General features: G+C 40.0%; 1 protein-coding gene across 9 annotated transcripts in view; it reads left to right on the top strand.

The window, feature by feature from the left end:
* The first annotated feature begins 729 nt into the window (after positions 1-729).
* FAM184A (family with sequence similarity 184 member A) overlaps positions 730-24,435 on the top strand; it is a 117,768-nt gene continuing 94,062 nt past the window's right edge. For 7 of the 9 annotated variants that reach the window (XR_004442753.1, XM_033234425.1, XM_033234419.1 and 4 more), the window contains exon 1: positions 730-1,341. Coding sequence is in view for 8 of the 9 variants with exons in the window: in XM_033234425.1 (XP_033090316.1) it covers positions 1,174-1,341 (168 nt within the window). In the remaining variant the exon portion in view is untranslated. The remainder of the gene's footprint in view (positions 1,342-24,435) is intronic. The other 2 variants (XM_033234423.1, XM_033234421.1) reach the window with 1 other exon arrangement.

Raw genomic sequence — 24,435 nt, 5'->3', positions numbered from 1 at the left:
GGTGAAAATGCACAAGTTATGACACATTTTGGTCCAGCTCCAAATCCTTAAAGCACTGATGTCTTGTTCCAATTTTTTCCCATTACTTTCACTCCAATCCTATTCTTACTTATTTCCAGCCAAGTAGTTTCGTATCTATTTGTCTTCGGCTCCACCGGGGGAAAGTAGCTATGCGGTGCTCCACCAGCTGACTGAAAAGGAGTGTTCCCTCCACAGATACACTCAGCACTGAACTGGGGGCAGTGGCCGGGCACTCAGTAGGGGACGGAGGAGGGGGCCTAAGACAGTGTTACGATCAGTTGTGTGCCACTGGAAGGAAGGTCAGGGCAGGGAAATCTCGCTACTTCACTACTCAGGTCTCTGGGTTGGGCTTGCCGCTCTTGGGGAAGAGCCACTTCTTGGGGCCCTGCACACAAGAGGACGCACGTGGAAAGGGTCTGTAAACCGACACCCGTTCTTCTAACCGAAGGTGACCACCGCACTGTCTTCTTGGGGAGAATTTTTTTTTTTTTACGTCAGGCCTCATGCTCGCCACACGAGGATCGCCGCCAGGGCTGGGCTGCCGGGTCCCCGCCACACGGTGGAAGCACTGGAGGCGAGGTCCCGGCGCGACCTCGCTAGGCGCCCGCACTGGCCGCAGGACTGCGGGACTGGCGGTGGCGGCGGCTGCGCGGGGCGGGGCGGGGCTTGGCTACGGGGAAATGACGTCGCCGTCCCCGCGCGCGCCCTGGTAACGGCGGCTCCCGCGTCCTCCTCCATGTCCCCGCCTACCCCCGCCGCAGCCCGCCCCGTCTCCTCCTCCCTCCGCAGCCTCGCCGAGTCCTCGGTGCGGGCTGCGAGCGGGACTAGCGGAGGCACTCTGTCCTCGACGCCTCCGCCGGGCGCGGGCTGAGGAGCCAGCGAGAGGAGACCCGGCCCCCGGCCGCCGTCGCCCAACCCCGGGCATCTGCCCCGCGCCGTTGTCCCCGCGGCTTCGGGCCGACGGGACCGCCCCATCCCTTCCAGGGGTGACCCGGGCGTCGCGGGCGGGACGGCGCCTGCGACCGAGTTTGGGGGGCGCCGGGTGTCGGGTCGGGAAGCGGCCGCCACGACTCTTGCCTCGCGGGCGTCGTTGCTCCGCGGGCCTGCCTCTGCGCGTGGGGACAGGTGCCCCGGCCGGGGTCTGTCGGGAAGATGGCGACCCCGGGCATGAGCTGGCCGCAGCACTATTACGGCGGCTCGGCGGCCGGGGCGGCCAAATTCGCGCCCTCGCCGGCCGCCGCGCAGCTGGCTGGGCACAGTATGGACTACAGCCAGGAGATGCACCTGAAAATTAGCAAGAAAATCGCCCAACTCACCAAGGTAAGGGGCGCAGCGGCGGGGCGGGTGGCGACCCTGTGCGGGCCGCGCCAGACTCACCTGCCTGCCTGGGACGCAGCACTCCTTGCTCCCGCAGCGAGGGGAACGCGACTCCTCCGCCGAAGCAACAGCCGGAGACACCTCCAAAACCTGCAAACTTAGGTGTAACGCTGGCAACATGAATTTAAACTAGACAGCACAACGGCACGGTGGGTGTAAGGGACTTGCACCTGCTTGCCCTTTAGGGCTAAGCCAGCACAGAACAAATTAGGGTTTAGTTCCTTTATTCCACAATACTAAATCACTTGACTGTTGCTCCCATGCATCTGCCAGGGCTCCACGAGGCATCACACTACAGTACCATTTGAAGTACAGTACCGTATTTACGTAATATGACTCGGAATTAAACAGTATCTTACTGGTTAGTTAAGGGGAGACTCAACTTTCAGAGGAATGTAGAAGGGTAAAACATACCTTGAGTGCCAATTTGGGGCATTTAATGAGTCATTCCTTATCCTGACAAAATGCCAAACAAGGCTTATTAGATGAATCACACTGTCTGCATCTAGTTCAATGTTTGTCTATGGAAGGATAATTTTCAAGGAGCAGATAGCCGTCAAATTCAGCCACATGTAGTTAGACTGTACCTAAATCAGGGGACTTTTTTCTAATTTAATAAATGTTGATAATGAGAAGGAATTGGTATCTGAGAAGCAAGAGCAATTCCTATCAGTTCTATTGCTCTGCTTAGATCTCACCAGCAATGTAGCAATACCTCTCAGTAAGAAGTGATTTATGGTGTCTGAAAGTTAAGAAATGTGGTGTACCTTAATGTGTTTAAGCTGTCTCCTAACAGCTTGTTAGGATAGTTCGTATGCTAAAGAGAGATGGGCATCATGGGGGTTACTGCTAGATAGCCTCTGAGTCTGACTCAACTCTAAAGTTCTCATATAATCCCATTGCTGGTTGGCACTTTTGAGAGAGTGAAGTAAGACATGAGATTCCGAAGAGAGGAAAGGAAGAAAATGGGAGTGAAAAGAGGATGAAAAGAGAATAAAAAGGTTTTAGTAAAGAAATGTGACTAAGGACAGAAAAGATAACATAAGAGGACTACAAAAGGAGAGCACAAACGGCAGAGCAAAAGAAAAGTTACAGGTAGGTAACAGTTAAACTCAACGAACGTCTTGTGAAGTTTTCTTTTTTGTCTTTTGTTTTATCTCAGCACTGACTCAGAAGTTGTTTGTGCGGTGTTTTGTTTCCTTTTTTGTCAGAGTATTGCATTCAGAGAAAGGAAGATCTAAGAAGGAATGATAGTAGTGTATCATCAGAACATTTACACATTTGGAGTCTAAAAGCCAGGCTTCCTGCAGCAGTGTTTGATCTTCCGAATACTGATGTCCTGAATGAAGCACATGAATATTTATTCTGATTTTCTCTTATGATGTGTCCATAACATCCAGTGTTCTCATTTTAGATGTAACCCTCTAGAGCCCTACTGTAAGTAATAGGAAAACTCATTAAATTGGTTGTGGGACTGTTTAATAAAAGCTGTTGCTCTTCAGTACATTTTTTTTCTTTCTACTTAACACTTTTTCAGTTTCCTGTTCTTTTATCGGAAAAAAAATCAGTCAGCACCACCGGTAAAGGTAGGTGTATTGATTGGAAGCTGGTCTTTTCTGCCATTACATTACCCACCTCATATCTAATGAGACAAGAGGGTGCTCTCAGGCCAGTGCTCTCACACCGCTTGAATGCCTCATCTGATCTTTACTGAGCGTTACTTGGACTCTGTGGTTTTGTGTTTGTAGTTACAGTCTCTAAACACTCTCCACCCCCTCTGCTAAGTACTTCAGACATTTAATCCTTCATAGTAGCTTTCTCAGTGTCACATTTTGGACTGGTTATTGTCACGTTATTGACATTTTGGACTGGATAGTTCCTTGTTGGTTGTGGGATATCCTGTGCATTACAGGATGTTTAGCAGCATCCCTGGCAGTACTCAGTGGGTACCAGTAGCTACCCTCCCACACCCACTCCCAGTCATGACAGTAAACATGCCTCCAGATATTACCAGATTTTCCCAGGATGGGGCAAGGTAGTTGGGACAGAATCATTCCAATAAGAACCATTAACGTATCCTGAAATATCTGGGGATTATCCTGCCTTTATTTACTAAGATAAAGCCTGAGAATGAAACAGTCTGATAATAGGACTCTGTTGCAGCCAACATCTTTCTATTTCTACAGACATATAATAAGACTTGCTTTCTTTATGTACCATTTTGAAAGTTGTCAAATTTTATGGTCATATACACTTATTGTAAATACTGTACCATAAGCATGTCATCATGAATGTATATAAACATAGAGAGGGACTGTTACGAACTTTACTACTATCTGCCATATAGAATTTTTACTCATGAAGAGTTTATTCATATTAGCAGAGGTGCGTTCCCACTATGGTTGGAACTTGACAGTGGCTTATATTTCATAATTGTACACTGTAAACGTAACCATTAAAATTGGATTTTATTTCTTTTGGAAAGAAGTCAGTAGAACTTAACTCTTCAGCATTATAGCAGCAGCACACTTAAGAGCAGTGTGGGAACCTGACACACTAAGTTAAAATTCTCACTCCACCTCTTACTACTATTGTGACTTTGAGCAAGCCATTAAACACTGAGCCTCAGTTTCCTAATCTTTAAAATAGGGATGATAATACCTATTTTACAGAATTGTAGCGGCACATAGTAGGCTCTTGATTCAGGCTGTCACTCACTGAAAAGACATATACTAATATGAGTATTAATAAAATATGTATATTTTTTAAAATGCTTCTCTCCTTTTAAAATAAACCATTCTGCATTTAACAGTGTTGTATGATAGTGCACTTATTTTGAGAGTTTTCTGCTAAACTTTTTAAAAATGTGTATATAGTAGTATTTTTTTCTCCTTCGAATATCAAAGTTTAAAGTTTTCACATTTATTCTGTATTGTGGTAGTATATACTGAAAATACAGTGTGCATGTTTCAAAGATTTGGCTCGCTATGAAAGGATAAGCATGAAAGTAATATATATTATAATTTTGCCCATAGCGAAGCTCAATATATTTTTAACTAAAAAGCAGTCTTTGCTGTCTGCAGATTTGTTCAGATCCTGTTTCCTAAGAGCCTAACATAGCAACCTTCTCATGGTAAGGAGAACAGCAGTTCTTTAAGTACCTTTAATATAAGAGAGACTTTGGGAAATGTTACAGATACAGCAGGGAGCAAGACACAGTCTCTGCCTTTTAAAGGAAGCCTAGCATATTTGGGTCACTCATGTCAAGTTTTAAGAATTAATATTAGATTCTTGAGCTACATTATGGCAAGTTTCTGCAAATGTTAATGGCTAAACTATCTCAGGATAGGCAGTGAAGCTGGATGGATTCAGTTATGTTTTATAAGACCACATTTGTATACTTCTGTGCTCTCCACTGTGTTGACTTTTCAGGATATTAGGTTGAAAAGCAGGCCTTGTGGGATGTAATTATGAAAGCTTTTTTTTTTTGTCACTTCAAATTTTTTTCCCTTTTTGTGTCTTTCAATTTACTCTTCGAGACTGGTTCATCCTCTGCCATGGATTAACTTAATTTTTCTGGTTGCTCTTAGATAATACAAATCATCCTTCAGTAACAAAGTCACAAAAGTCTCAATTTGATTATTAAAATTAAAATGCCCAGTACCAACAAGTAAAAACTGCAGACCAAGCCTGAAATAAAGATGAAGCTTCTCCCTTAACTGGTCTCTTGTTCTGTCTCTTCCAAGGAGGAAGCCAGTAACTGGGGAAGGGGGCATCATTGCCTTTTTACTTCTTACCTGGTTTTCCTACTCTTCCTGCTTTGTCTTGCCATTTCTGGTTTCTGACCCTTCCAAAGTTGGACAAGGAAGAAGCAAAAAGAGTAAAGAGGAGCAGCAAACTTTTACTTGATTCGTGAAGAAGCTAGCTGGTGATTAAGTTTCAGTGCTTTTGTAGCCATTGCAGATGTTTAAAGCTTGTTCTTTCACTGGAGAATCCTCTACCTCCCACCTCAGTGGCTCTAGATTTTCATCTCAAGTCCTTAACAGTGAGAATTCCCTTACGTTCTGGTTGGTTGCTTACTCCTTCCTGAGCCTCTTAGAGCTAGCAGTACCTTCACCTTCACTTTGCAGAGGTCTGTGCAAACTCTAGATGCCCCTCTTGCATGGACTCGTGTGATCCTACCTCTGGTTGCTCACTCTCCTGTAGAGGCCACATAGGGAGCACTCATTCTTTGCACAAACTCTGCTGGTGGTCCCAGTTCAGCGCTCTCTGTTGTTCTCACATGCCTCTTCATGCAGCTTCTCATCCTTTAGATTTTCCAGGGATTAATCAGGTACCAGGTCAGCATGTTCTTCAAATTGCTTGAGACACATGTCAAGTTCTTCAAGTCATCCCCGCAAAGCCTTTTTCCCTAGGCTTTAGATGTGGGACAAGCATCTTCCACCCTTCCCCCTTGAAGACACAGGCCCCTGTTACCACAGCTCTCCCCAGGGAAATCTCTGAACCCTACTCTGTAATCTCCTTGAAGCGCCACCTCACTGGTGGTGGGGTAGACAGGAACACACCTTAGCACTCTTTTCTTTAGACTGCCTCTTCTCATTTTTGAGAATGTTCTGGCAGCTGCTTTGGAATGTCATTTCTGTTGTCTGGTTCTCAGCAGAAACTTCGCTTTTAATACCTTGTTGTGTTAGCTGCTTATCAAATGCCTCTTTAGTTGATTGCACTTTTGATAGAGTCTATTTATCACTTACTAGTATAGACATAACTAATATATGGTACAGTGTAAGTTCCCAAACAGCAGGAAGTAGTTTTTTTGTGTTTTCTGTGCTAGGATCAAGTCCTCTTATTTTACCCAGCTTATGGCTCTGCTACTAAAACTGTCCTGACCAACTACCCTTGTTGGGCTTTCCTTGCTGTGCATTAGCATTGATTGTTGGTACTTCTTACTTGATGCTTAATAATGCAAACTTGCAAATACTGTTTATTGTGTTTATAAATATACTTTGTTTTCGTAATTTGACTGTAAGGTTCTTAGCTCTAGGGACTGTATCTTTTATTTCATGTAACCTTAATATGAATGGTTTGCACATAGTACCAAAGCTTAGTAAGTATTTACTGAAGAAGACAGTGGTCATAATGATACAGCAAGTAATTTTGTTATACAACAGAGAAAGGCAGTTTTTGTTTTGTTTTGTTTTGAGACGGAGTCTCGCTTTGTCGCCCATGCTGGAGTGCAGTGGCCGGATCTCAGCTCACTGCAAGCTGCGCCTCCCAGGTTTACGCCATTCTCCTGCCTCAGCCTCCCGAATAGCTGGGACTACAGGTGCCCGCCACCTCGCCCGGCTAGTTTTTTGTATTTTTTAGTAGAGACGGGGTTTCACCGTGTTAGCCAAGATGGTCTCGATCTCCTGACCTCGTGATCCGCCCGTCTCGGCCTCCCAAAGTGCTGGGATTACAGGCTTGAGCCACTGCGCCCGGCCAAAAGGCAGTATATTTTAGGAATTGTATCTGCTACTCTTCTGGGTTAATGACAGATCATTTCAACTGAGTTAAATTATTCCTAAATACGTAAATGTTTATTGACTGCCCTTTAAACTGCTTCAAAAAGCTATTTTATTTCTTAATATATTTTTGATGTAAAAAATAAAAATGTAAAGTTCTTTATCTACCTTATAAATATTTGTCATTTCAAAGTGTAGGTAATTAATATACTAGTTTCTTAGCAAATATAAAAAAGCCTTGTGATTAGTCATTTTATACTAACTCTGCTTTTACTATATCCAGAACCAAAATGTGTTTATATAACACCAAAACCAGTGAATTTTTCAAATAATACTATTGTCTCTTCATGAAATAAATGATTTTTCACTAATTGGTTTGTTTGAATTACCTAGATACTCTTTCATAATAATTCTTTGTTGCTTATGGCTTGAGTCTTTGAACAAGAGTGGTAAGTGCCTCATAAAACATAGTAATTGGCTGAGTTTCACCTTAGCACTAGTACATGCCAAATGCAGCATCTCTTTTTCTTTGTTACATTGCAGCTTTGCCATGCTATTATGCAGTGGGTTAGATGTAATCTTTTAGTCATAGTTGAGTGGTTTGGATTAATTTCTTGCATTTTACTAATGGACACAAAAGCATAGTATCCTATTAATTAATTGGTCACAAACTTATAAAGGGACTTCCTTTAAAAATTTAGAGTTAAAGGTTAAAGGTTTAGATCAGGCACCCTGGCTCATGCCTACAATCCCAGCACTTTGGGAGGCCAAGGCAGGCAGATCACTTGAGGCCATGAGTTCGAAACCAGCCTGGCCAACATGTTGAAATCCCGTCTTTACAAAAAATACAAAAAATTAGCTGGTGTGGTGATGGGTGCTTGTAATCCCAGCTACTTGGGAGGCCGAGGCACGAGAATTGCTTGAGCCCAGGAGGTGGAGATTGCAGTTGAGATCATACCACGGCATTGAAGCCTGGGTGACAGAGCAAGACTCTGTCTCAAAAAAAACAAAAAGATTAAAGGTTTAGACTTTAGACTGATCAAGCTGACCCTCTCGTTCTCTCATTTTATAGATATGGAAGGTGAGGGCACAGTGTCATTTGAAGATTACTCAACCTGAACTCACATTCAGGTCTCTAGATTGGTGTAGGCGGGGGCGGCCACATTAACAGGCCTCTTTTCCCTGTGTCTGTCTTCTTTCTAATATTACTTATTCAATGAGAGAGCACAGAGTTGTTGTTTTTCCATGTTGAAATCATGTTTTACTTACCATTTGAATCACAGATTTTTGATAAGGGTGAAACCAGCCTGCCTCTCCTCTGTATACTTTCTGTAGAACTTTCTGGGTTTATAGGTTGTATCTTTTGTATACTATGACTTGATCACTTTGTAACAGGTTTTTTGTATGTGCTGCCAGCTTAATGTCATAATATTTTCACGTTTTTATTAACAGATTTAGTCATTCCAAACAAACATATTTAAAATAACATTAACTTAGAGACTGCCATACTTGGGGTGAAAATTACTACTATGGTTATTTTAGATGTCTTTCTTTTGACTGCTTTCATTCTTGATTAGATTGTTGCTTAGACCCCGTTCCTAAATGCAGTAAATTGCAAGTTTTCCAGTTTTTATTGACTTCACTATCTGTTTTGTTTGTTTATGAAAATCCTTTGGTAGCCTCTAATCAGCAGTCTTAAAAAGTGTTATAAAGATTCAGCAGGAATATGTGACTGGAGTAATTTCTTCATTTTAATTGATAAGTTCCCTATACTTTAACTTTTAAAATTGTGATATTTTTGAAAATTTTGTATCTCTTAAATGTGAGATGAGAATGGAGAATAACCTGGGTCTATAAAGCTAGTTAGTTTGTGGAAGAAAATAGGAGGTAATGGGGACAGGGGAGTATTGATAAAATACTTTTATTTTGCGCTTTCAACTGATCTTATGAGTTTTTTCTTTTTAAGAAAATCTTTATAAGCATTCAAATCAATTTGAATATTATGCCATGAAATGGAAAGGATGTGAATGACAGGAGTTCATAATGCATTCTTTTTATTCACCACAGGAAGTTTCTATCCTGCAGGCCACTTTAGAATGTAAAGGACATTAAGTAAGTGTCAGTCGGTGCGCCACGTCCTTTTTTGGAGATAGACACCTGTGGGAGACAATTACTAACTGAATTCAGGATTAGATAAATAGATAAATAAAAATAGCAACATTGAGATCCCGTCTCTACTTTTTAAAAAATAAAAATAAAGAAAACCGATGTTATAAATGGTAGTTTGATATGGGAGAATCATATCAAACTATTAGGTTTATATTTTATATGTCAAGTGTGGTCTAAACCATAGGGGACTTTTTAGATTGACCTAGAGACTTAATGATCCTTCAAAATATTGGAAAATATTCTTTGACTACCAATCAATTAATATATAAAAATGAATTTTTGAAACAATGATATTTGCAAGTTGGAGATTGCCAGTTGTAGTGTTTGGGGATGCTTAACATTTAAGACCAAAGCAAATATTTTAGAAAATCTGTGATTCTTAACTTTTAACTAAATTACATCAGTGAATAACTGTTATTTGTAGCCTTATTTCACCAAGGATTACATCTTTCTTTTCTACAGAAACTTCAACGAGAATGTATAAAAAATAGTGAAGTTGAATATATGAATATTTTATCCCGTATCTTACAGTATTATCTTGAGATGTTAATGGAGGCTGAAGCGATCAAAGGATCTCTAATACATGGAAAAACAAAAGACTTAGTGATCAACAATCATATGTGGAATTTGGATATTTTGGACTTGGCTACTGTGTGCTACCTCATTTAATTGTAAAGGAGATAGTACTTCTAATGATTTTTTTAATTGCTAATCTGTATTTCCTTATTTATATGTACCATCTCTATACTGAAGTTTAAGGAAGTTGGAAAGTAAAACATTTCATCTATAAAGTACATTACTAATATTTAAATTATCAATAAAATTGATAATTTTAGTAAAAGAATAGGATAAATTCCTATTTATGCTAAATTATTAGAGAATGAGTTATTTCAGTTAACTGGAAGTTTCCATAGCAGTTAATAATTTTTCACTTTCTAATATAGTATACTTACATTTACATCATACCATTCATATATCACACTGGAGTTCTTCATCAACTCCAGATCACTGTGAAATTGGACCAAACTTATACTAGTCCTATTAGGCCAGACCTATGAATGCTGATATTTAATTTCTGAATAAATTGTTACTTGCCCTTTTACTTTTCATGTCTTTCTTATAAAATGAAGTGCCACATTTGCATATTTACAAATTCTAGACATTGGCCTTGGTGGTTGAGCAGATTTTATTTATTCTGGCAAATGTGTGTCTGTGTTCACAGGTATTTGCATTTTTCATCCTGTAGCTCCTTAAACACAGTTTTAAAGATTCTCATTTCTTTCAGAAAACATTTTATGACCAAAATAGTAAATAGTATTCTTTGCCTACTTTTAGATGTTTCACCTAGTGAATTTTGGGAGGAAGGTGTGTGTGTGTGTGTGTGTGTGTGTGTGTGTGTAACGGTCTACTCAGAGAATAAAATATACTTAGATATGACCAAAGTAGAACATGTAGGTCTATGTGTTTGGTAAACTTGTTGAATGCCTACTATATGAAAGACATTGTGCTTGGTACTATTAATTATTTAATACTATTTATTATTCCATTTCAGGCTATGTATTTAGGTTGGTGCAAAAGTAATTGCGGTTTGGGCCTTTATTTTCAGTGGCAAAAACCTCAATTGCTTTTGTGCCAACCTAATACTTTACTTATTTTTTCCGACTGACTTGAGAAAATGTATCTGGAATATATTAATTGTATATTTTAATTACAACATATTTATCAGTACATTAATTCTGACAAATTTTAAATGTGTAATCATGGGCAACTTTTTCTATTTGGTTTCATTCTTTTTGGGTAGAACTTATATACGTGCTTTTCTTGGATAAAGAAACTATGCTGATGCCTTCTAAATTCTTTAATAAGGTTTTGATGCCTCAGTTGACATATTCTGGTTACAAATCTCTAATATATTTGGCTGGGGGGTAGAGTGGTTAAAAGGAAATTTCAGTCTTAGAAACCCCGGAGTTAATGTGTTTGTGTTAGGTTTAGGTTTCTCCTGGGCAGCCGGAGGGCCACACTGTTCCCAGAGCCAAACGGCCCAGTCAGGCAGCAGTGCCCATCATATGGGTCAGAGGTGTGGTTCAGTAAATTAGGCATACCCTTATTTGAATTTCACCTTCACCACTTCCTAGTGTTTGACTTTTAATACATATTTTAACGACTCAAGGCTGTGTTGTCCTCATCTGTAAAATGAGAATAACAAAGCCTACTTCATAGAATTATTGTAAAGATTAAAGGAGATAATTGATGCGGGAGAGAGGACTCGGTTTGCACCCACTATCCCCTCCTGACTTGGTTAAGCCTCTGCTGACATACTCTTTAATGATAAAGCAGGTTTTTAGGCCAGGCACGGTGGCTCACACCTGTAATCCCGGCACTTTGGGAGGCTGAGGTGGGTGGATCACAGTTGAAGTCAGGAGTTTGAGACCAGCCTGGCCAACATAGTGAAACCCTGTCTCTACTAAAAATACAAAAATTAGCCGGGTATGGTGGCACATCCCTGTAATCCTAGCTACTCGGGAGGCTGAAGCAGGAGAATCGCTTGAACCTAGGAGGTGGAGGTTGTGGTGAACTGAGATTATGCCACTGCACTCCAGCCTGGGTGCACGGTGAAACTCCATCTCAAAAAAAAAAAAAAAAAAACGAAAAAACAAAAACAATAAAGTAGTTTTTTATATATCTTTATTTGTTTGTTTATTTATTTATTTTTTAGAGATGGGGTCTGGCTATGTTGTCCAGGCTGGAGTACAGGGGTGCCATCATAGCTTGCTGCAACCTTACACTCCTGGGGTCAAGTGATCTTTCCACCTCAGTTTTCCGAGTAGCTGGGATTATAGGTGCAAGCCACTGTGCCCAGCTGTATTTTATTTTCTGATGGATATATAGTCTACATTGTTAGGGACCATAGCTGTCAAGTAGAGGTTGAGCAGCAAATAAAATATAATCAGTTCTCATTATTCATAGTAGTTGTATTCCATGGTCTAGGGAGAATACAGAGCTAGGTTCCTGACACCCTGTGGTCACAACATTTTCACCAACTGATCAATGTATAACCTTGTTTTATGTGTGTTTCTGTTTGAAACACCTTTTAAAATATATATTGATGCATTAACAGTGAACCCACAGCCAAATAACACTGTAACTCATGCCTGAACAAAGGTTATTGAACACACCTCGAGCGTTAGATTTTGGGGTTACATATAAATTTTAGCAAGTAAGATAATTTACAAATATGGAGTCCATGAGTAGAGAAGATCAACTGTATCTAAAAATGGAGGCACAACTTTGCATCTGCTGTTTTCTTAGCTCCTGCTGTTTATCAGCTATTGTTAGGGGCCTAAGTGACTATGACTCTTATTACCACCCTAAACACCCTCACGTGAGTGTGACTTTGACTCATTATCTCGGTAAACACCCTCAGATGAAAGGGGTGGAAAGGATGGGGAGGCTGAAATACTAATCTTTTGTGTGAGTTGGCAATCACCTACAGGCCACCCTACAATCATAAGCATCGGATAAAATTCTCTCCTTGTATGTTAATTGTAATCTTCAAGATCTAAAATTAAATCTATCACATTGCCCTAGGTCAGAAAAAGGAAAAAAAAATGTAAATGATTCCAGGGCATGGAGCAAAACCTTTAAAAAATAATTTATTTTAGTTTAAATAAAATCTTTAATAGTCATCATTTGCCTAAAACATGTTTGCAGTTACTTCTTTTCTAGCATAAATTGTCACTGTGGGAGTTGGTTTTATTAAAAGTCTTTGTCTAGGTACCTAAGGATAACTTGAGATCTTAAACAGTTCGAGGCTATAGCACATTTGGTTGGATGTTTCTGAATTAACCTTATGCTGCATACAGAAAACTTTTACAAAACTATTCAAATATAGAATGTCTTAGGCAGTTAGTCTTACTGGTTTCTATCTTGATATATGCCTTCCTTAAATGACCTAGAAGAATGTGCATTTTCAGTGTTTTTATTGGTAGTGTATATTCATATCTGTCCACACCTTCTTGTTTCAGCCCCCTAGTAATTATCAGAAAAAGGAATCCAGTTAAGAGTACTACTGGATCATGAGGGAGTTGGCAAAGATAACTGTCCTGGAATAAAAAGCAATTTGATCTGAAGCCAAGCTCATTACTATAATATTGCTCTATTTAGGACCATGTGTATCTTTAACCTTCTTCAATCCTGAGTCACTGTTGCTATTTGCTCTCTCTATTCCTACTTCTGGATTGTGGAGCATTGCTAGAGAAAATTATGGAACTGGACTGTAGCACAGAGTGCCACCCCCAAAGATGTTCACATTCGAATCCTAGAACCTGTGAAGATGTTATCTCACATTAGCGTATGTGGTTAGGTTAGGGATTTTGAGATGGGGAGATTATCCTTGACTCTTTGGATGGGCAACTGTAATCACAAGGATCCTTCCAAGTGAAAGGGGGAGCCAAGGAACACAGGTGGCCTCTGGAAGCTAGAAAAGGCAGGGAAACAAGTTCTTCCCAAGAGCCTTCAGATTTTGGTCCGGTAAAACGATTTTCACACTTCTGACCTCAGGAATTCTAAGGTTAGTACATTTGTGTTGCTTTAGGACACTCACTTTGTGTTAAACTGTTACCGCAACATGGCTCTCTACAAAATCATGTAGTCCAATTTTGTCTGATCACTCAGTGTTGCTGCACTGTATGATGTTGTTCTCTGCCTGAATTGTTCACAGCTGTGGAAAGTGTGTCCTCTCTTCTTTCTCTGTACACATGGGATGGATAAGCTGCTATTTTACTGAAACTAGCAAGCTTAGCTTACTTGTCTGCAAAGATACTGGAGTTATTTATTCATGAAAAGAACTTTCTCCTGGTTCTTAACTGCCTTAGCTCTCGTGTACTACTGCTTTTCTATGTCTTACATAGATCACCCTTGACAGAGACAGATGGGAAACAAAGGAAATTAAATGGGAAGCTGTTGTAATAGTATTGGTGAGAAATTATGAGAGCCATGGATTAGGACAATAGTGGCAGAGAGATAAGATATTTGAGAAATCTCAAATCTCAGGAGGAGATTTGAGAAACATTTTGGTGATAAATTTGGCAGGACTTTGTGACAGTTTGTTGTCGGAAAAGATTGAGGATAACGGGTCTATCATATACTGTGTACTTAAGTGTTTCCTGAATGAATGAGAGAGTGAATGAGTGACTAGATGGACTAGATAGCTATTAATGTTGACTGAGATAAGAATAAAGGAAGGCCATATATTTGTTACCTATTGCTGGGTAAAAAATTATCCCCAAATTTGGCAGCTTAAAACAGCGAAAGTTTATTATCTGACACTTTTGAGATTCAGAAATCCAGGAGTCACTTAACTGAGTGCTTCTGGCTCAGGGCTTCTCATGAGGTTGCATTCAAGCTGCTGGCCAGGGCGATAGTCTCTGTAAAGAGTTGTCTAGGGCTAGAAATTTTACTTTTGAGTTCACTCATGTGGGTGTTAGGAGACTATTTACCACATGGGTCTTCTTACAGCAAGTGATCTGAGGGGTGGGAAGGGAGAGAGACCAAGATGGAAGCCATAGTCTTTTCATAACATAATCACAGAGTGGCGACAGGTCATCATCATCTTCGCTGTATTCTGTTGGTTACATGGACCAACCATGGTACAGTGTAGGAGATAACTGCACAAAGATTTTAATACTAGGAGATAGAGATCACTAGGGGTTATTTTGGAGGATGTTTATCCCAAGAGAAGCAAAATTGATGGGAGAGTTCTGAGAGTTTTAGTTGGCCATGTACATCTAGGTAGAAACATTTAGTAAGCACTGGGATATGTGTCTATGCTAAAGGGAGAGATCAATAGTAGAAATAAAATCGTTAAAGTCATTAGCGTGTAGGTGGTAATTAAAATCGTGTGTAGTTGGTTGGGCCTTAAGCAGAGTAGAAAACATTTGGAATAGTTGCTGAGGAAAAGAGAAGAAAAGAGCTGACCAGAGACAAAGGAAAGTATCTATAAGACATCGGTTGTCCCAAGAGGAATTGAAACATGGTATTTGGTATCAATTTTTTGTTATTTTTGAGAGATGGAGTCTCCCTCTGTCATCCAGGCTGGACTCCAGTGACATAGTAATAGCTTACTGCAGCTCCAAACTCCTGGACTCAAGGGATCTTCCCACCTCAGCCTCTCGAACAGCTGGTATTACAGGTATGCACCACTATGCCCAGCTAATTTGTGTGTGTGTGTTGGTGTGGGGATGAGATCTTGCTGTGTTTGCCAGACTGATCTCAAACTTCTGGCTTCAAGCTATCTTTCTGCCTTGGCCTCCCAAAGTGCTGGAATTACAGGTGTGAGCCACCATGCCCAGCCTCACTTTGAATGCCTTGCAGTTTTCTGAAAGTCCTATGCAGTCCTTTGGAGAGGACCGTGGTTGAGCATATGAGGAGAGAAGCAGTCGGGTTACAAATCCAGAGCCTGAGGTTTGCCTGGTAGGTGTAGCTGAAGAACTGCATTTTAAGAGAATTAAAGAGCTTTTGTAGAGAGTAATTTGGTTAATCTACCATTAGTTACTGTGTAAGAAAGGAAGGGAGGTAGGATGGAGCTAAAAGATTAAGAGAAAACTTAAGGAGTGGGAGGACAATTGATATGTATGAAGATAATGCCTAGAAGTTGAGGGATAAAGGCAAGGAGTGGTAGCCTGAGAGGAGGCTATGTGAAGACTTCAGAGGTGGATAAGTTATAACAGGATCCAGGGTACAGTCTTGAGATTGTTTATGGGGGGTGAAAATCATTAGAATTTCGAATCCCAAAGAACTGTTAAGTCTGATATTTTGGATTCCACATGCATTTTTGAACTCTCCAAAGATAATAGGGTTGAGATGGAAGAGAGATTTGTGAGTCTCATGGCTTAATCTACACTAATGTGTAGTGACCCAGAGCCTGGTTTATTACTATGACAAAGTCAGTCAACTGATAAAGCTGAATTATAGGAACAGTTATAAAATAAGAGGCATTTTTTTTTCTTATGAGGGAAGAATACTGAGTCTAATTAATAATAGTAAATACCACTTTGGAGCAACTATTACCTGCTATTTTCTTATACTGTTTAATTTCATGCTTACCATCATCCCAAGAGGTTGATACTAAATTTCACCATGAAGCTGAATGTTAGAGAGGTTAAGTGACTTCCTTGAGGCCACGTGCTAGAAGAGCTGAGATTCGAACATGGATTTGTCTGACTGTGCCATATTGCCTTTTTTAGAGAACCGCATTGGGCAGCTAGGCGAATACCCAAATCATTTTTGAATCCCATGATGAGTTAGGAGCAACATAAAGTACAACGTCTGTTGGAACAGATTCTGTGTCTTGGAGAGCCAGGCTTGAGCAAGAAATGGGGCAGAAAGGGGGTTTTGAGGGTATAGGGAATTAGTTTTGTGTGTGTGCTTGGTTCGTTTTTTAAATGCTGGCTCAGGGATTCCAGAGGGTATAATGGAGGGTAGGGGTCAGTCACTGGTGGGAGGAACCAGGAATGAGGATGGATATTGGAATTTAACATGCAGCATGTTCTGCAGTCATGTAGCTAAATAATATGGAATATATAGTCTTAGAATGTAAAATCTTATTGTGCCTGAGTTTTTTTTAAACAGCAACTAGAAAAACAGGTATTTAACAAATGTTAAACAACACAAATTTTACAGCAAAATGTGATGTATTTAAGTGAGTTGATTATACTGTCTTTTCTAACCTGATTATTCATTTATACAAAATTTTTGCATATTTTGTCATCTGAAAAATAATGAATAACATCAATACATATACCAATAGTCTCCTGTTTACTAGGTATATGGATTTTTGGTGGTGGTGGGGGTTTCACCTTTTTGTTGATGTTTAATCTTAAATCTGAATGACTTTCTTCAATCTAAATGTCTTTCAGAAAATTAACAATGAAGTTATTTAACAGAAGGAGAGATACTGTGTTAAATGTAGCCTCTAGATTTACCATCCCTGAGGTATAGAATGTTGTTTTATTTTATTCCTGTTTGTACTCTTGGGGACACAAGTTAAGCTTCAGGAGCTTGCAATCTAACAGATGTATAAGACAGAAAATACCTGAGACAAAGCAGTCTTTGGTAAACCTCTTAATGTTTAGCTTTATCTGAGTGAAACTGTGACCAACTCAGAACATTCTGAGTCCTTTTGTTTCTTCTACCAAGTGCAACCACTTTTACCATGAGGTGTGATCGGTGGAACTAACCAATCTCTTTTTTTTTTTTTTTTTGAGATAGGGTCTCTCTCTGTCACCCAGGCTGGAATGCGGTGGTGTGATCACAGCTCACTGCAGCCTCAACCTTTCCAGGTGCAGGTGATCCTCCCACCTCAGCCTCCTGAGTAGCTGGGACTACAGGCTCACACCACCACACCTGGCTAATTTTTGCATTTTTTATAGAGACAGGATTTTGCCATGTTGCCCAGGCTTTTATTCCAGGGTTCAAGCAGTCTGCCTGCCTCGGACTCCCAACGTGCTGAGATTACAGATGTGAGCCACCATGCCAGGACGAAACTAACCAATCCTATGCCCTGTGTACTTGGTTACAATTTCTTTGGAGGACCACATTAGTAACAACAAAAACAATTAAACCGAAAAGTGTACTGTGCATTACTGTGTTAAGCACTATACATACATTATGCTGTTTAATCATGGTACTTCTTGAAGTAGATATTTTTCTCTTTGTTTTACCAAAAACTCTGAGGCTTAGAGATGTTTAAAATAACTTTTTCAAAGTTATACATTTGTAAGTAAGAAGGCTAACCCTGGTCACCTCTCTCTAGCATATTTGTAATCTTGTGTAAAACCTAGTTGGCTGTGTTCAAAATGGTAAGACTAGAGTGTGTCTTGGAAGCCTCAAGCAACTCAGTCCATCTTGCCTCACCCTGTCTACCTGGACCCCAGGTCCAAATGCAGGCTCCCTAAGTGTTGGGATTACAGGTGTGAGCCACTGTGCCTTGGCCCTATTTTTTCTTTTGTTTTAATTGACAAATCATTGTAGATATTGATGGGGTATGTATGATGTTTTAATACATACAGTGTTTAGTGATCAGATCAGGGTACTTTTGTATCTTTAGCAAATCCTTCCCTATCCCTCCCTTCCTCAAGTCCTTGCCAACCTCTCTCATCACATTTTTATAATTCCTTTATAGAGCTCTTATTTCATGCTGAACAAACTTCTCTGCAGCCACACTTCATAAATCACTCAATCTCCTCACTTTAGTTGAAAAGTAGTTCAGATGTGGTGGCCCATAGGTTGAGAGAGGATTGCTTGAGGCCAGGAGTTCAACACCAGTCTGGGCAACGTAGTGAGAGCTCATCTCTACAAAAAGAAAAAAAAAAAAATGAAAAAGAATTAGCCAGCATGGTAGCACACACCTGTAGTCCCAGATACTTAGGAGGTTGAGGCAGGAGGATTGCTTGAGTCCAGGAGTTTGAAGCTACAGTGAGCTGTGATTGCATCACTGCACTTCAGCCTGGATGACAGAGTGTGATTCTATCTTTATTTAAAAAAAAAGAAAGAAAGAAAAGTAATCCTGGCTCTCTCCTCAGGATATTGCTTTTCCGGTAGCCTTTGCAGGTGAACACAGCTCATTTTCACACAGTTCATCAACTAGAGGTCCTAAAGATGGTAATCTTCTTTCTTCTAGTTTTCATATCAACTTGTAAACTATTCCTCCTTGAGGTTTAGGCCAACTAGCTCTTTTACCTATACCTTTCCCTGTTGCTTCTTACTCTTGAAGAGACACAGTCCGTGGGTTCATCTAATATCCTAGCTTCGCATTTCTTGACGTTTTCAAATTCTGTCATCATTATCTTTAATCAAGCTATTCATACATGTTTCCTCTGAATCTTAAACTCCAGAACTTCCAGCCACATGGATGGTGTGTTAGTCCATTCTTGTACTGCTATAAAGAAATGCCTGAGACTGGGTAATTTATAAAGAAAAGAGATTTAATTGGTTCATTGTTCTGCAGGTTGTACAAGAAGCAAAGCAGCTTCTGCTTCTGGGGAGGCCTCAGGGAGCTTTTACTCATGATGGAAGACAAAGTGGGAGGAGCTTCACATGGCCAGGAGGAAGAAAGAGAAGGGGGAGATGCTACACACTTTTAAACAACCAGAACTCAGGAGAACTAACTCACTATGCAGTACCAAATGGGGGGATAGTGCTAAACCATTAGAAACCACCCTCATGATCCAATCACCTCCCACCAGGCCTCACCTCCAACACTGGGGATTACAACCTGACAAGAGATCTGGGTGGGGACACAGATCCAAACCATGTTAGAAGGTATTAATATTTGTTGATTAAATGAATGAATGTCTTAAACTTTCAGTTCTCCCTTTTTCAAATTCTACCAATTCTTTTGTTTCTTCAGTCTTATAGCCTTTTCATTTTCTCCCTGTTCATCATCTCTGTTTTCATTTCATTCTTTGTCTGTGCTAGACTGTGGGCTGTTGCTTTAGCCACTGTCTTGTCAATACTGTTAGTGCCTTGCCTATGTTTTTCCACTGTACCTTCTAGAACTGGCAAAAGGATAATACTGACCAAATATACAGCTCATTCCCTTTTAATATATGCCAGCAAGAAAGCAGTATCCCTGTAGCCACTCCTGTAAGGCTGAACAGGGTGAAAATAGACATGATACTAGGAGGGAAAGAATGATAGGAAGGAGCTTTGAATTGTAACTGAGATGACAGGGTCATCTAGGCTGGCCTCAAACAGTACCTAAAAACAGTACCTGGTTTAACTAAATCTCTTCCAAAATCTAAACTTTAATCTAGAAGTGACTAAACACTTAGAGGCAGCAGGATTAAGTTTTTTTCTGCCATGTAGTTATGAAGAATCATATACCATGTGATTAGTGACCAATTTATACCTATTAAATAGAGTGGTAAGTTATAAGATAACCTGTATTTATAAAAATACAGTGGTTTGAAGTTTATATTAAAATTATACCAAGCAATAGTCTTTTTGTTGAAAATATTAAAATGTGCTTTTCTGGCAAAATCATACTTGTGGTGAGTGTATATAAAACTCAATATAGCCATTTTCATTAATAAAGCATGTATAATTATAAACATCTGAAGTACTGGTATAATACTTTGTTTATAGTAAGTGCTGAATAATTGTTATTCCTGACAGAATGTTTACTTACCATGTTTATAGTTGGGTGCACAGCATTTTGCTTCAAGTAATTATGTCTTTAGTCGTGACCTAATTTAGACATAGATTTGAAGAAAGGGTGAAAAACTGAAATAATTCCAGTAAGTGGAGAGGATGTTAAGAAAGAAGCTTTTAAAACAAATTGGAAACCAAGCTCTAGGAAATGGTTTTGTTAGATGTGTAATGGTTTCTCAAGTTGAACTGTCAAAATAAATGGAGAACATAATAGTGGATGTTTATTATTGGCAAAAAAATTAATTGGAAATAAAATCTCAGTAAAGTAGATTGGAAGAAAAATGTGGAATGTTTATTGAAGTGAAGAGATAGACACATTATCAACCTTGATTCCAGTTACCTGTCGCTGCTGTGGTTATCTACTGCTATCTTTTACACCACCTGAAATTTGTATAAAACAACTGGGCAGGTGGTGACGTTTCACATCTATAATCCCAGCATTTTGGGAGGCTGAGGTGGGAGGATTGCTTGAGTCCAGGAGTTCAAGACCAGCCTGGACAATATAGTGTGAGACCTCATAGCTACAAAAAGTTAAAAAATTATCTGAGTGTGGTGGCTCATGCCTGTCGTCCCAGCTACTTGGGAGGCCAGGGTGGGAGGATTGCTTGAACCTGGGAGGTGGAGGTTGCAGTGAGCTGAGATTGTGCCACTGCACTCCAGCCTGGACAACAGAGCAAGACCCTGTTAGCAGACCAAGACCCTGTCTCAAAATAAAATAAGATAAAATATAAAATAAAATAATAAAAAATAAATATAAAAGAAGATACAAATAAAATAACCATTATATTATGATTACAACTTCTTGAGGTAGGAATTCAGAGAAGAGACAGCTGTGTGCTTTATGTGGGACCTCAGAATGGAAGACTCAAATGGCTGGGTGTGACTGGACCTGCTGGGAATGGAAACAGCTGGAACTGGAGAATCCTCTTCCATTTTGACTTTTTTACTCACCTGGTACCTAGACCAGGATGACTCGAAAGCTGGGCTCAGCTGGAATGCTAGACCGGAGGACCTGGAGGACAGTGTAGGTCTCTCCTTGTAGCTGAGGCTTTTCATAGCATGGCAGCACCTGGAGACTAAGTCTTCCAGAAACTGCGAAAGAAGCTGCCAGGCTCCTACTGAACTAGACTCAGAAGTCATTCACTATCATTTTTGCCACATTTTATTGGTTACAAGTGAATCATTGAGGCCAGCCTAGATTTAAGAGAAGGAGAATTGGGCTGGGCATGGTGGCTCACGCCTGTAATCCCATCATTTTGGGAGACTGAGGTGGGCAGATCACCTGAGGTCGGAGTTTGAGACCAGCCTGGCCCACGTGGCGAAACCCCATCTCTACTAAAACACAAAAAAATTAGCTGGGTGTGGTGGCACGCACCTGTAATCCCAGCTACTAGGGAGGCTGAGGCAGGAGAATTGCTTGAACCCTGGAGGTAGAGGTTGCAGTGAGCCAACATCACGCCACTGCACTCTTGCCTGGTTGACAAAGCAAGACTCTATCTCAAAAAAAAAAAAAAAGAGAGAGAGAAGGAGAATTGGACTCTACTTATTGATGAGAGAGTGGCAAGGTCACATTGTAGAAGAGCATATGGGATGGGAAATATTGTGGCCACCTTTGGGAAATAAAGTACACTTTCAGGGAAGAGGGAAAAACATTAACCCATACTTAACAGTTCTTTCAGTGATTAGCCACAGAGTTTCATTTTTTTTTTAAGCCAGTCATTTAGGATTGGGGGATTTTTATACTAACTTCAGTAACACTAATGTTAATGTGTTCTGATAACCCACTACTATCAGACCAGCCACCACAAACTTTTAAGAGAGTAAACACACACACACACACACACACACACACACACACACACACACAGAGAAGAGAGTTGGTAATGTAACCTGATATGCGTCATTAAGAAAGACCTCTCCTTTGCCATTTTCTCTTATTTTAAATTTATTTATTTATTTATATTTAGAGACAAGATTGCCCTCTGTCGCCTGCGGTGGAGTGCACAGGCTCGATCACGGCTTATTGCAGTCCTCCACCTCCTGGGTTCAAGTGATCTTCCTGCTTCAGCCCCCCTGAGTAGCTGGAACTACAAGTGTGCACCACCACACCTGAATAATTACAAAAAATTTTTTGGTACAGTTGGGGGTCTCACTATCCTGAGCATTCTGGTCTTGAACTCCTGGCCTCAAGCAGTCCTCTTGTCTTGGCCTCCCAAAGTGTTGGGATTACAAGCACAAGCCACGGCACCCAGCCTTCTTTGCCATTTTAAACAGAAATTTAGAATCTCTAAATTAACAGTGATGCTTTTCCTCAGTCCTATAGTCAAACAAAGGAATTCTTAGATATATGGTAATAAGAAATACTTTTATATTATAAGCATGGGAGAAATTTAGAATTTACACTATATAATCATGTGCACTTTGGATGTTGTCACTGCTCAGACAGTTCCCAGTCTTTTAGCTATTGGAACAGTAAGAAAGAGAACCATAATTTCAAGGCCTTCGGATTATCACTTCCAAGATTTGGATTTTTACTTCATTAGTAATAGTGTATATATATGTGTATTTGGGCAGCAGCAGCTTTTATTGGTTTCAAGATAGACTGCATTAATTAACTGATTTATGCCTTGTGTTCCGTTATTGGAATGCTAGGCATGTGAATTGTTTATATCCTACTGCTCAAGGTCTGATACCAAAAAATCAAAACATTGCAACCTCCGGCATAAATGGGTTAATTCTTAAACATACTGTGGAATAAATTTCTCAATATGATTAAGTTCTTATTTCTATCCTCTTAGCCCATTTAAGAAAGGGGCAGATGGTGACATGAGTAGTAGTTGTGTCAGAAAGGAAGCAAGTCACATCTTTAGTACACAGTGGTGAGTACCCACCAGACCAGGCTTATATGGGATGTAGTTCCTTGGCAGGGGAGGTTCTAAGGAGGTTAGCGATCTAGTGGTTCCATTATAGAATGTTTGTGATAGTTGGGCTTTTCTTCTCTTGTCTCTTGGCTTCATTCTATCATGTATAAATGCTTGGCATGTTGTGAACATCCCAACTTACATCGCTTTGGAAAGGAAGTCCCTAGTAGGCTACATGAATAGCATTAGTCTTTGGAGATACTTGAGGATTTCAGTGATAGAGTTGATTAACGGTGTTAGAACCATGGTTTAGTAGGCAGTAAATTTCATGTCCAATGCCAGGTAATGTCCATGGATAAGACAAGAAATGTATTCTAGTGAGCAGAAAACATTACTTTGGGACGGTAGAACTCTAGGTTTGTTTTGGGAAGTTTCTGTCCATTTCATCTTTTACGACTCATCTGTACCTGGATGTGTGCTATGACCTCAATACTACATGCCCAAAATCTAATTAATCTTCTTCCTCATCAGACATCCCCCATATCCCAAATAACAAATAAACCAAAAACCTAGTTTCTTGTCTCAATCTAGCATTTCTGTCTGACTCTACCTTAAATGTAATCTTTTAGAATGGAACATTTGAATTAAAATTTCCTCTTTTTTCTCTTTTTTCTTTTAAGTATTTACACTTCTTTCTTTGAAATATATTTTAGATTTTCCTTTTCATTTGCATTTCCTACAGGTAGGAATTAGTGTAGCCCTTATTTTTGCAAAGTTTCCTTTCATACTCTTCTATTTCAGTTTATCCTGCTTAGTGATATGGTAGTACTAATAAATGTACCCTGTATAAATACTCATTTTCTCTTTGTTATTTACTACATCAAATCTAAACTCTTCTGCATGTGTTTATCATATCTCTTATCAGGATGGGGAGCAGAGATATTATAAAGACCAGGCCCCAGAAAAGTGGAGATTGTGGATTTTGTAGGAGGAGGAAGAAGAGAGTAGATATATTAGGCAAGGGGCATGCTTTTGGGAAGGCAGCCAAGACAGGAGCTGAAAAGGGTGGATGAAGCCCATAATAAGTCATGCCCATTGCAGACAGTATCAGAGGGCTAAAAAAGTATGTTGTAATACCCAAAGAAATGCAGCATATGGGATTTTACACCAGAGATATATAGCATGTTTACTGTGCATACTTTCAAAGAATTAGGTCACCATGAGTAGTCATTAGGGATATGCAAATAAAAAACACAGTGAGATACCACTTCACACACACTAGGATGGCTGTAATT

Source organism: Trachypithecus francoisi, unplaced genomic scaffold, assembly GCF_009764315.1.
Source record: "Trachypithecus francoisi isolate TF-2019V2 unplaced genomic scaffold, Tfra_2.0 Lachesis_group15, whole genome shotgun sequence".
Taxonomy (NCBI): domain Eukaryota; kingdom Metazoa; phylum Chordata; class Mammalia; order Primates; family Cercopithecidae; genus Trachypithecus; species Trachypithecus francoisi.
The sequence above is the reverse complement of the archived record's forward strand: the minus strand, read 5'-3'. Positions and strand labels throughout refer to the sequence as shown.